The 13,432-nt window shown below is 36.9% G+C and overlaps 1 protein-coding gene across 8 annotated transcripts; it reads right to left on the bottom strand.

The window, feature by feature from the left end:
- Positions 1-615: 615 nt before the first annotated feature.
- LOC148715471 (uncharacterized) lies at positions 616-11,880 on the bottom strand. Of its 8 annotated transcripts, none has more exons than XM_089926453.1 (4): positions 11,572-11,880; positions 9,993-10,109; positions 9,214-9,310; positions 616-4,544 (listed from the first exon to the last, which is right to left on the bottom strand). In XM_089926453.1, the coding sequence occupies exon 4, from the start codon at positions 2,734-2,736 to the stop codon at positions 1,435-1,437; it is 1,302 nt and encodes a 433-aa protein (XP_089782579.1). In that variant the 5' UTR covers positions 2,737-4,544; positions 9,214-9,310; positions 9,993-10,109; positions 11,572-11,880; the 3' UTR covers positions 616-1,434. The 8 variants fall into 8 exon arrangements, with proteins under 8 accessions (XP_089782579.1, XP_089782573.1, XP_089782577.1 ...); XM_089926447.1 differs by having other exon boundaries at positions 10,911-11,878; XM_089926451.1 differs by having other exon boundaries at positions 616-3,862; positions 10,911-11,878.
- Between the last annotated feature and the right edge of the window lie 1,552 nt (positions 11,881-13,432).

Here is a 13,432-nt window from a genome sequence, read left to right as displayed (position 1 = left end):
ATTTATGCATTATTTAGCACTTATCACAACCCCCAACCTACATTTTGCTAGTCCTCGAGCAAAATAAAAAAACTAACTTACTTTCGCAGGAATCGCGATTGCATTTACCGTATGCAATAAGGCTTTAAACCCCTAGGTGGCCCTAGTGGACGAGTTTCGTCTCGTGAGGATTTCCGGCTCAGATACCCACAAATTGTTGTCTCTACTCAAAGAGTTTATTATTTTATAAAATCTAATTTCAAATGCATAAATGCCAAGTATTTCAAAAGCACACAAAGTTTTAATTACTAAGTCAGCCCAAATCCTAGATCAGTATGCAATTTAAGTTGAAGTCATTAAGTTTCCGTTAGAGAGTTGTAAGACTTCTTTATACTTGGGTGCTCGGTGATATCTGGACCATACACAAGCTAAGGCTTTAGATCCCCAAAATACTGCTAAAGCTAGTGGTTTCCAAGAATTGGTCAGATAAGACCTAATCACTGATTCAAAATCATCCTATTTTGCAGGATTTCGAGAGTTGTGGATGTTTACTTTAATACCTCATGGGCTTTATTTGTAATGTTCCAGTTTACTCGAATTTTTACAACGACGGCTTTCACACTATCGTCTTTTTCAAGGTCAATATTATAATTTTTTTCTTTTTCCTCTTTTTTTTAGATTTATAAATTATGCACTTTTACTCTTGTAATGATTCCCCCGTGTAGCGAACATTTAGTCAACACTCCCACACTAGATGGCGTAAGGTGTTGGGCATCAAGACTCCCCTACGGACCTATGCTCGGGTTCCTCATCACAAGCCCGCTGACCTTTGACGATAGGTAGCCCTTTTCGATGTACCTGACTGAATTCACTTTTTTTTAATAAATATGGGATAATAGTGAATTAGATAGGAATGATTCATCAGGACTCAAGGTTGCTACTAGACTTAACAACATAATGTTGAACCTAATCCTTAAAAGTGCAGGCCATATGTGTTGTGAAATTCCAAAGTAAAAATTAACTTACAACTCACTACAAGAATTTCTAATAAAAAGAACTCAAATTGACTTACTCTTGACTAGTTATCGGGCTTTTTAGATTTTATATACTTTGTGTGTTTATTATTTCAGCACTAAAGCATAGAAATTAGGTTTTTTTTTTGAGATGAAAGAGAAAAAGCAAAATCAAAAATTTCGAAAAATTTCTTCAAAAATTTGAATCTTATACCCCCCAACCTAGGTCAGACATTGTCCTCAATATTTTTATATTATTATTTTTTTTAAAGAAAATATGATGCATATGGAGGATAGAAGCATTGTATCTTAGTTGTAACAGTAATATGAGGACTCCTAAAAAAAATATGAAAGAAAATGTGCAAAAATAATATATGAAAATTGGGTTGCCTCCCATCAAGCGTTAAGTTTAACGTCTTCAGCCAGACGCAGCGCATCCTTATCAAATCATACCAGGTTCATGCCGAGTTCTCCGAGGAAGAAAATTTGTGGAAAACTGATTGTCGGGCACAGAGTTGACTGCTTCTATGGCCTTGTCTATATCAAAGTCAAAATGGGCCAAGCATGTTTTCAGAGGGTCATCTACCAAAATATAAGGAAAGACTTCTTCTGCAAGATCGTCCATTTTATCTATTAGGAAGCACTCAACTTCCTTTGCGGGTTGATCAAAGATATGAAATATATTTAACTTGACCTTCATATTCCCAAAGGATATATTCATCACCCCAGTTCTACAATTTATACTCGCATTGGCTGTAGCTAAAAAGGGACGCCCAAGGATCACGGGGATTTGTTTCTTAGGATTAGGCTCATGTTCCATATCAAGGACGATAAAATCTACTAGAAAATAGAATTTGTCTACCTTGACAAGAACATCTTCAATTATCCCACGTGGTGTTTTTACAGATCGATCAGCCAATTGAAGGGATACCGAGGTTGGTTTTAACTCACCTAACCCAAGTTTCTCATAAGCTGAGTAAGGTAAAAGGTTGACACTTGCCCCTAGATCTAAGAGTGCTCGATCAATGAAATTATTTCCTAAGACACAGGAGATGGTGGGAGCACCAGGATCTTTGAATTTTGGAGGGGTGTTGTGTTGGAGAATAGAACTCACTTGCTCAGTTAAGAAGATCTTTTTAGGCACATGTGTCCTAGATTTTCGCTTTTGGGTACAAAGGTCTTTGAGAAATTTGGCATAGGAAGAAACTTGTCTAATAGTGTCAAGAAGCGGGAGGTTGATTTTGACTTGTTTGAAAACCTCCATCATCTCCTCTGGTAAAGTTCCTTTCTTGCCAAAGGGAGAGGGTGAATTAAGAGCTTCAGGAAATGGGACTTTTGGAATGTGAGTTTTGGCGGAAGGTGGAAGAGCTAAAGAAGAAGAAGGTTTTGGATTTTCATGTGATACATTTTGCTCCTCTTCTTTACCTTCCTTATTGTTATCCTCCCCAATCTTATTGTCTACTACACGTCCACTCCTTAGGGTAGTCAAAGCATTGGCTTGTTCATGATGAATTGTATTTATTTGATTTTCTTGAGCCATGTATTGTCCCCTAAGATTACTCACTGGTTGGCTTGGAAGCTTTCCTTCCTCTCGCTTGTTCAGTGCATTAGCTAGTTGCCCCATTTGGAATTGTCCCCTAGGATTACTCATTATCAGGAGTTTCTCTCTAGCAATCTTTAAAAATGGAAACAATAGAATTTCAAAAAGATCCAAGTGCTGACTAGGCATCTGAGCCAGATACATATCCAATATGGATTTTTGGAGCTAGACATGAGTGTCTAGATAACATAGATCTACATAGTTGTGAATAAATGATGAAAGTGTTTATGTTTGATCATGGATTTCTCTTGCTGCTGTTCGAAATTAGAGAAGTGGAAGGTAGTTTTAGAAAGTGCAGAAGTCTCACTCTGCTCATCTCTCTATATAATTGGTAATGATATATTATTGCCTTGATTTTCTTTTGGAACTTTCAAATGACGCTTTGTTACCTAAGAAGCATGGAGGGTTCCATTGGAAATGGAACTGGATCTTGAGAACTTATCAGGAATGGGACCCATTAGGTGTGGGTGGTTAACACAAAATCAGCGGTTGGAGAGGTAGTTTGGCTAGGTCTTAGATGGGAAAGGTGGGCCAGTGCTATGGCAATGGGGGGAAGCAGGGGTTAGAGAGGGAGTTTTGCCTATGTCACAAATGGGGAAGGGGGACAAGTGCTGTGGCAATGGGAGGCAAGTGCTTCAACAGGTCAACATGTATAAGAGGATTTCAGGAAAGCAGGTCTGCCCCCGATATTATTGGCTTCACCAATGCTTTAGTCAAGATGACTTGACAGCGTTCAAAGTTATAATGAAGACATTTCCTAAAGCAAGATACCTATTTTTAAATTACTTTGCTACACTCTTTCAAGGAAGTACTTCAGTCAATTTATTCTGGTGATCATGTTGGTCAAGAAAGCTAAAACAAGTGTGGATAAGTAAGTGTACAAAATATAACCCCAACGAATATGGACCAGGACAATTCATTCGTGATATAAAATTTAAGCACAAACAGAGTTGACATGTCAATGAAAATTTATGTGAAAGATTTTTTTCCCTTCTTTTCTAGTACATAATCCATTAATATACAAGTCTAGAGAATGTCGAATTCAAACAACAGGGGCAGAACCAGGAACAACCTTTTGGTGGGACTAAAATGCACAATGAAGATGTTGAGATCCATAAGTAAAACTTAGGAAGAATAGAGGCGAGAAAATGCCAAGCAGGGTCAGGAAGTACAGAAATAGGAAAAAACTCTCAGATATGCACAGAAGTGGTAAAATGGGATTTGGATAATTACCTAAAATTTTCAAGATGATGTATAGTGTCGAAGTGGCCTGTAGAAGGATGTAAGATCGATTTATAAAAGCTTACAGATTGACTGAAATAATTTAAGTATAAAGCACTGTGAAAAGACACATTTTTAATAGTTCCTACAAACTGATTTATTTCAGATCATTTTCAGGCATTTGAACAAATAACATGCAACTATGAAAGTAAAAAAAGAAATTTACAATTTAAATGGCCAATATGAACTAGAATAATCTATGATGCACTAGCCAGCAGTAATGCATGATGGTGATGGTGAATCTAAGCTATATTAAGATAAGTTCATGATTAGTAATAAATTGGTTTCATTCCAATTCACAGCCATCAATCTCGTTTCCTTCATAGTTTTGAAAATCAACATGACTCGATGATATGATGTACATTTTCTTCCACATTGTTTACAGCATGCAGTAGATAAACATGCTTAATGGCATCATCTCCCACGGATAAGCCCAACTCTTGAGAAACAGAAATGATTTAGTTTACTAATGAATAAGACAAGTTAAGTGGTCGTTCTATTGTTGATTTACATGCAATATGTTGTCCTGTAAACATTGCAAGATTATTTGTAATAACTGGTAAAATATGGACAACATACCACATGAAAAATTCCCTAAGCAACCAAAGAATGAACATCACAGGAACTTGATCATCTCTAGGAACCAACAAAGCATTGATGTAGTCACTGGACTGCACATGAAATGAGTAGGACAGAATCATGAAAGAAAAATAAAACGAAATTTGTTTCCACCTAGTGGCATAAACTATGAGTAGAAATATATCAACCTTAAAAGGTAACTGACAAATGCAATAACCATACACAATAAATCTATAAAGTATGGCTTATATGTAGCCAAGAAGTTATCAGAACCTACCACACAAGGATTAACTTGAGATAGTCTCTCTCTCTCTCTCTCTCTCTCTCTCTGGTAGAAGAATCCTGCAGTCAATGGGCTTCACAACAAGGTGTCCCTCTTCCAATTACCCCTTAACCCTTAAAACACTAGCGAAGGAAGGATTCCCAAGTCATTTGGTATAACAACCAAGGACTTGCCGGCTTGAGTGAGTGGTGCCTTTATTTCTTTGGCATGCAAAGTGCAGGTATTGTACTTAATAACAGTATAAAATGAGGCACAAGCTCAGGGCTTGGGATCTTGTAAATTAATAGAGGAACCCTAGTCCTCTTCTCTAATACCTATTACTATAAGCAATAATTGCAATCTTTTCGCTGTTGTTCCATGCTAAAGAACTTGACTTAAACCTTACCATACCAAACGGGTCGCCATTCGGTACACGCCAGGTACCGATTCAGCAGAACTTGACTTAAACCTTGACTCAAAGTACTATATATTGAGAAGAATAACATGACAAAGTGCAAATGTTGTAGTTGGGGGGGGGGGGGGGGGGGGGGGAGGGGTTCGGGGGTGTTTTTCTTATGCAAGTCTAGGTGTGTCCATCAATCCTTGGTGTATACTGAACTAATTATGATACAGTTATGTGTGAATTATCACAATTGGTTTACTAACTCATTACTGAAAACAGAGATGCATAACTTCTAATCTTGAAATAAGAACACTTCCTTGTTTTTCCCATGCCCTTTCCATGATTTAATAGTTGACTTCCTGACAAACATTTTTCATAGTATTCAATCTGCAAACTAATTTTTGCTTCTTGCGGACGACCTCTCATAATATTCCACTCGTGGCAACATGATGTGGATTAGCCTTCTATTCCAGCATCTCATAAAGTGTTACAATGTTCTGAGAGAAGAAATATGAATTGTATCAACTTCATCCATCGACAGGAACACTTATGAAAATGATATGCTGACACTGGAAAATAAATTGAAGAATCCCAAAAAATCATTGATATCAAGACCCTAATCCAGTATGATCCTTTGGCTTAGGACTTCCAATCCAAATGAAGCACTCAAGATGACTAGCATGTGACACTTTCATAAAACGTTTGGATAGATTTTGACCTTATAACTACAATAATAACTAAAAGGCCTTGTCACACCTATTAGAAATTGGAAAATGAGTCTTTCACCATTCAGTGAAGACCTAAGGGCTACACCACTATCACTGCCAATTTCCCAGATTTTCTCCAACAGTTCTAGTTGATGTTAATGTAGGTCTTCCCCTTTCATGATCCTTTAGAATAATCCCAGGTTGCTCTCCTCACCTTGGCATCACTATATCACTATTGCACATGCCATGCCATTTTAAATGGTTCTCTACTGATCCTCATCTGGTAATTTAGCATGACATCTCGTTCCACTACTATACTTATGTCTAACTGTATTAGTCTAAGTATTGCCACATATCTGACTAGCATTATCTTATCTTCAATACTTATCTTGTGTCCTTGGACTCAATATATTGCCAACATTTCAATACATATGTACAGCAAGCACTGGTCTTATCTTACAAAGAAATAAATGAAGCCTCATTTTCTGAAAGAAGTACTAAATTAAGTCTCGAAAGCATGATTCTAGTCCTGTATCAAAATTTAAAAAAAAAATCAATTCCAACATTTTCATTCAAGGTTTTGCTTTCCCCCAGTTGTCCCTGATTTTCAGTACATTTCCTTCATGGAAGTTCCTCAATTTGCTCCACTTCTTTCCCTCAATAACGATCGACTTGATGAAAAGAAGTAGAAGGCAGATTACAAGCCTCAACCTATACAACCTGCTCAGATATGACAATTTCTCAGCAGATAAAGGAAGAAGGTTTGATCAGATCTGGAACGAGAAGAAAAGACCTCTCCATCCTTCCCCATGATATTTTAGATAAGAAGATCCAATTGAAGGAAAGTTTTCATAATATGAAAGCATATTTCCTTCATGATATGGATATACTTCAGATGCCGGGGCCTATATTGAAATATTTACCATTCTAAACTTAAACTTATAATACATACGCAGATTAAATTGTTTGTCCAACATATGGTGCTTCACTAGAACATGGCTTACTAGCATCCAATGTCTCATGTCTTCAAGTTTATTGCTGAACGTGAAATTTGAAAGTAAAAGAAGACTTGACATGCCCAGAGGGAGCGTCATGTCTAAGAACTTGCAATTCGCCATAACAAGGACCTCATCTGATTTCTTCTTTTCATTTATATATCCAAACAAGGAAAAAGGAAAGGCAAAAAGAAATGTTCTTGCCTTAGCATATGTTGCAACCTCTGCCCAAAATCGTCTTAATTCTTTGGTGCAGCTTATAGAAAAGATCTCAATTAGAGAAAATGTAATCAATGAATCTTCCCTGCTGGAAGATATACCTACTAAAAAAGCATTGATACCACCTTATTATCATGTAACATTTGAAAAGCTGACTCAGTCCTACCAACTGACTAGTCCCAGTAAATCATTTACAGAAACATACATGCGATATATAGAAGATACAATACAAGAGATCCTACGGAAATTCTGCATCAATTCCCCAAAGATACCAGAATGTCAGAATCAGAGTCCTATCGCTAGGATGGAGTTCGTATCTTCATGCTGTAATAAGAAAGCTAAGAGCTTTGAAAGCATTCTATTTTAGAATACCCAGCTGCAAAAGCTCCTAGCCAAAAGTCTGGTGGAGGTTACATTTATTAAATAATGACCAGAAAATCTTTACATCAAACAGAATGTATCTTGAACTAAATATTAGTACCAAAATTTTATTTTTAAAATAATAACACTAAGGCCCCATTTGACAAAGTTTTTGATGGGCTAAAAAGTCCTTTCTAACCCTCTAAAAGTACTTTTGGATAGTATAGTGGTGTTTGGTAAAAACTCGAAAAGTAATTTTGGCTTTGCCAAAAAGTTGAAAATGTCTATTTGAAAAAAGCTATATTTTGGAGCTTCTCCCTAAAAGTGCTTTATGACCAATATCGAAAAGTTGTTTTGGTTTTAATAAATTTTTTTTTGATAACCAAAATGCCCACCAACAAATCTCATTATTACATCTTATATTATATCATATTATAATATATTATTATATTATAAATATAATATTATATTATAATAAATTAATAAAATATTGTGTTATATTATATTTATTATTACATTATAATAGTATAATATATTATATTATATAGTAATACATAATTATAATATAATATATTCTTATATTATATTATAAGCATAATATAACATATCATTGCAATCATAATATTATATTATTATAATAACAATTATTATTTTATGGTAATATGATATATAATTATTATAAATATATTATAATATACTATTAACAATATAAAAAGATAATATATTAGATTATATTACATTATATTATATTATATTATATTATATTATATTATAATAATATTATATTATTATAACAAAATATATAATATAATATAATATTATTATATTAGAATAATATATTCTAATATAATAATATTTAATAATAATGTAGTATCATTATACTACAATATAATTTATTATATTATACTATATTGCAATAATATTATACAAAATAATAATAATTTGATACATAATATTATATTATATTACACTCTATTATGCAATATTTTTTATTGTCATTTTATCATACCAAAAAGACTTTCTTATTTTGGTTACCGAATATATGTTAAAAGCTTCATGACACTTTAAAAATATAATTACCAAACAGCAAATAACTTTTTATAAAAACTCTACTTCCCAAAAGCTCTATTTCTAAAAGCTCTGCTGCCAACAGTAATCCCAAGCAAAGCCTAGGTCGCTTGACAAATAAAGAAATAATCAGTCCAGATTTTTCAATCACTAAGGATAAGGGGCAAAGCAGAATAAGAAATTATCCGTAAGATCCATTCACTACTACATTGTTGGAAGAGGCCATAACATAAATACCAGCATTTTTTGCATAAGAAAATATCACTTGCCATTGCTGAAACAAAATAATTCATTCAAGCGTCGGAGGCTCAGCAAAACAGGAGCTATTGTATAAATTCATGAAGAATTAGAAAAAAAGAAAGAAAGAAAAGATGGACACTAACTATGTCATCTCATTGTTCATGATGAGACCAACAAACATGCAACTATAAGGACATTTGGCACCACGGCTCCAAGAGTTTTAAAATTAAAATAAAGAATCCAGAATAAACCAAAGTATAGTGTATTGATCATGTTGTTGTTGGTTTACAAATGCCATCAAAGAATACATGATCACGTGATAGGATCATATAGGTGTTAGTTAATAGTGCCCGCAGTCTTCAGATAACTACAGCCTAGCAATTAATCTAGGAATACTGAGTGGAAACAAGAGTAAAGAAAATCTTCAAGTTGTTATCTAGTCAACTTGAACAACACTATGAAACTTATTCCACATACATCAAACTGATCATCAAGGAGATTGGGTACCTGATTTTGGAAGTAAACCAGAAATAAACAGATTGTTTCCCGGTAAGGCTGTGATACACCATTCCACAAAGAATGCTCCCCCTCAACGATTTCATACCTGTCAAATTCTCAACTCACCACAATATTATTCAATACCTCTATCAACCTAGCAAACCAATAACTGATGTTCAGAAAATATTCTGATAGAATAATGTAGTGTTAAACTAGTAAAATAGTTATAAAGTGAAAAGTGAAACAGCCAATAACATGTCAACAGGTTAAAAAAAAAAAACCTAAAACTATATGCCTCTAAATCTTTTTTTTAAAAAAAATCATGTAGACCATTGGAGGTTGTAACCCTAACTCCATAAGAATTTTAATAAATAACTTACAGTATATTTTAAATACTAAGAAGTACAGGATTATTATTAAAATATGTAGAACCCTAACTCCATAAGAAATAGTTAAAAAAACATAGCATATCATCCAAAACATAACATAATAAAATGATCTTAGATACATGGTTAGAATTATGGGCATTCACACTGGATTCTTTAAATCTGATATCAGTTGACAGACCAACTAGATATGAAGGGGTGCAAGAACATCTATTACCAAAGGATCTTCTTTCCTTGCTAATTTATGTTACTTAGAGAAAGTTTTACCTTCTAGTTATGTCAGATAAGAACATAAATGATTCAGCGACTGGAAAAAGGCCAAACTATAATTAAATGTAGCCAAAAAACAAATAGAAGCCTACCAAGTACATCTAGAACTGAGCGAGAGAGCTTTAAACCTACCAAGCACACGAACGATCTCGGTCGTACTTCCTCCACCATCAGAAACCGGAAGAACATGTGCAACTTGAGTTATTACCTTTTTTAACTCTTCAACAACACCATTAAATGCAGTTCCCCCTGAAACAACAACATGACACAAGAAGAATTGGCAATTTGAAAAGAAATTTCATTTACACACACACACACACACACACACACACACATATATATATATATATGCTTCCTTTAAAGGAATACAACAGAGCTTTGACAGAAATGAATACTGAGTGTCTGATGCTCATCTACTCGCAAGCTAGTCTATATATAGAATGCAAAAATAAAAATATAAACATCACAGAAGTGTCACAAGCATATGTACATAACTATCAATGATCAAAGGAATAAACAAATTATCAATGATATGCATCACTCCTTGTGACTTTTGGAAGGTGTACAACCTATTTGGCTCATTATGGAAGCAAAAACTTATTGATCTAACACAGCTGAGTATACAGGGTTCAAGGCAATTTCTGTCTGCTAAAAGTATTCATCCTCCAAAAACCTGTCATAAAATAGCCTCCTTCTTCCCTTATTCTAGCAGCCCATCACACCTACTGCATCTTGACCATGAAACACTCATAGTGGTTTTCGGGGAGTTAATGATTGGTTAATCTTGTTTTTTCCCAAAAATTAACAGGTAAGGCTTTAATCTGTCCACAATTTTGTGGCCTCCATTCATCATCTCCCTTCTGACGACAGAACCAATCGTTCTTTCACAAACATATGATTAAACGCCACATAGTAAAAGACTGAGATGTTAATTTGTACCTACGCTGTACCTGAGGACTCCATAATAAGGAGTTTGTAGAACTCCTTCTAACATGCTTGAAATTTCTTTTTTAGACAAATATGCTATCAACGATCAAGAAAGCACCGTACCTATCTCTTTTTATGGTGTCTCTTTGTAACCTTCGAGGTTTCTCTCTGTATGAATCCTTCTTGTAATTTGCCTTTTCCTTTTGGAAAGAATACCGTTAGCAATCAAGAAAGCATCACAGCAGCCATTCTCTCTCTATACGGATATCCTTCTTGTATTTTATCTTTTCTTTACAAAATCAAGAAACAACCACAAGACTCATTCTTTTGGATTCCTATGTTGAAATCCAAGGAAGAATTAAAGCCAAAAGATGATTTGGATTAAGAACGCATCTATCTATTAATAACATAGGTACGACGAGAGCAACAAGAATGTAATTAACAATCAAATGATTGAAGACATATTCTTTCGAATTTCTATACTGGAACTCGATGCAAGAATTGAAACAAAAGCATGATCTGGATGAAGAATCCATCGATATATTAGAACAGGAATAGAACAGAGAAAGATGAGCTCGGAGAGAAGCGGCAAGCCTGAGAAGACGAGCAATGAGGGCGGAAGATCAGGGTTAGGGCTCGAAGTGAAAGAAGAGACCGCGCATGGAGAGGAAGAACCGTTGCAATGCCCCGCCGCATGGGGAGAACGGAGACAGAGGAGGAGGAGAAGGGGGTAAGGTAGGGGAAGAGACGGGAAGAATGAGAACCGAAGTAGAGGGCTTCGCACCGCCACGGGACCCAAACAGCCATTGGTCATTTCTTCTCGCCACAGCCATATATCCTCTCGCCGCTGGTCTCTACACCACTGTCTCCGTTGTCTCTCCCGGCGAGAATGGGACGCCCCCCCCTGCGCGTTTCTTGAACCGACGGCGTGATTTTAGAAAAGAGGGATGGACGGTTGCTTTGATCGAACGGTGAAACCGCGGTGCTTTTCTTATAAAAAAACGGCGGTGCTTTTTATAAAAGAGAAAAATTCCAGAAAATCTGGGGACTCGGCTAGGACCTACATCCTAGTACGATCTTTAGAAACTTTATTTAGGGGAGAAATGGAGGTGAAAAGGGCATCCATCTTATGGCATGGGAGGTTGTATGTCAGTCGACGAGATTTGGTGGCTTGAGGGAGTCCTTGGTGGCGAGACGGAAGGTCCTAGCGGCACGGCATGCCGCTAGAGTTGTGTTGGAACCTGATGGCATGTGGTCCTTACTGATGAGGGCCAAGTATGGCAGTCTGGTGCCTGGGGCCCGTGCTGGGCGTCGCCATTCACCGATCTGGAGGAAGATTTGTGCTAGAGCAGGATTGGTGCTTCCCGCGATTAGATGGGCTATTGGTGATGAGCAGTCCATTGATGTGTTAGAGGATCGCTGGGTGACGGAGCAGCCTATGAGTAGACTTCCGGTTATGGTGGATACATCTAGAGTTGGGCACTGGGCCGGGCCGCCCACGGCCCGGCACGGCCCTGCACGAAGCGGGCCGTGCCTGGCACGGCCCGCCCGCTACAGTGCCGGGTCGTGCCTGGCACGGCCCATTTGAGAGGGCCGTGCTGGGTCACAGGGTACTGGCCCGCGGGCCGAGCCCGGCACGGCCCGCTTCGGGCCTGGGCCGGCACGGCCCGGTCTAGGCCCGCGGGCCCAGCACGGCACGGCCCGCGGGCCAGCCCGGCACGGCCCATAAGGGCCTGGGCCGGGCTGGCCCGCGGGCCTGGCATGGTCCGGGCCTGGGCCCGGCCCGGCCCGATAAAAATTAATGCTTCATAAATTTTTTTAATAAATTAATAAATATTGAAAACTAAGGATTTATGAATATAAAGCCACCATTGGTGGGGGGTTTGGCATAGACCCCTACCAGTTTATTAATTTAAATCAAAATGGTACATGAAGGGAGGTTTGGACCTTGGTCTGACCTCCAGAATACAATAAGAAAGGGCCGAGGTTTGGACCTTGGTCTGACCTCCAGAATACAATAAAAATGTACAATTATAAAAAATTAAGAAATCTTACTAATCATCAGTGATTCAGTGAATCAGTATTCACTCTTCAGTCTTCAGTCTTCAGTCTTCAGTAGTGTTTGTATCATCATCATCAGAGGATGTTGTATTATGTCCACCTTTATCTTGAAGTCTTGCCTCAGCATCCAACCAATCTTTGAAGTAGAGAAGCATCTCCACCGTTTCACCCGTCATCCTACTTCTCTTTTCGTCAAGAACACGCCGACCTGCACTAAAAGCGGATTCCGATGCTACCGTGGACATCGGCACAGCTAAAATATCGCGTGCAATTGCAGACATAACAGGATATTGATTTCTAACACTCTTCCACCAAGATAATACATCTAGATTCTCTATTTGATTTTCATCATATGCAGAATGAAGATAATTTCGTAAATAAAATTCTAGTTCACTACTTAAAGATGAAGAAGATGAAGAGGAACTTGAAGCATGTGTGTGTCTTCTCTGTGCAATGAATGAAAAAATAGATGACGAACGAGAACTACTAGAAGAAGAAATAGAGGTTTGTATTTGTGTTCTAGATCCACGAATTTTTTCATCATATATAGCATAAATATCATAAAGAAGTTGTTTTACCTCATC

This window comes from Phoenix dactylifera, chromosome 1 (genome assembly GCF_051530095.1).
Source record: "Phoenix dactylifera cultivar Ajwa chromosome 1, Ajwa_hap1_PhDact_Kaust_v1.1, whole genome shotgun sequence".
Lineage (NCBI taxonomy): Eukaryota > Viridiplantae > Streptophyta > Magnoliopsida > Arecales > Arecaceae > Phoenix > Phoenix dactylifera.
The sequence above is the reverse complement of the archived record's forward strand: the minus strand, read 5'-3'. Positions and strand labels throughout refer to the sequence as shown.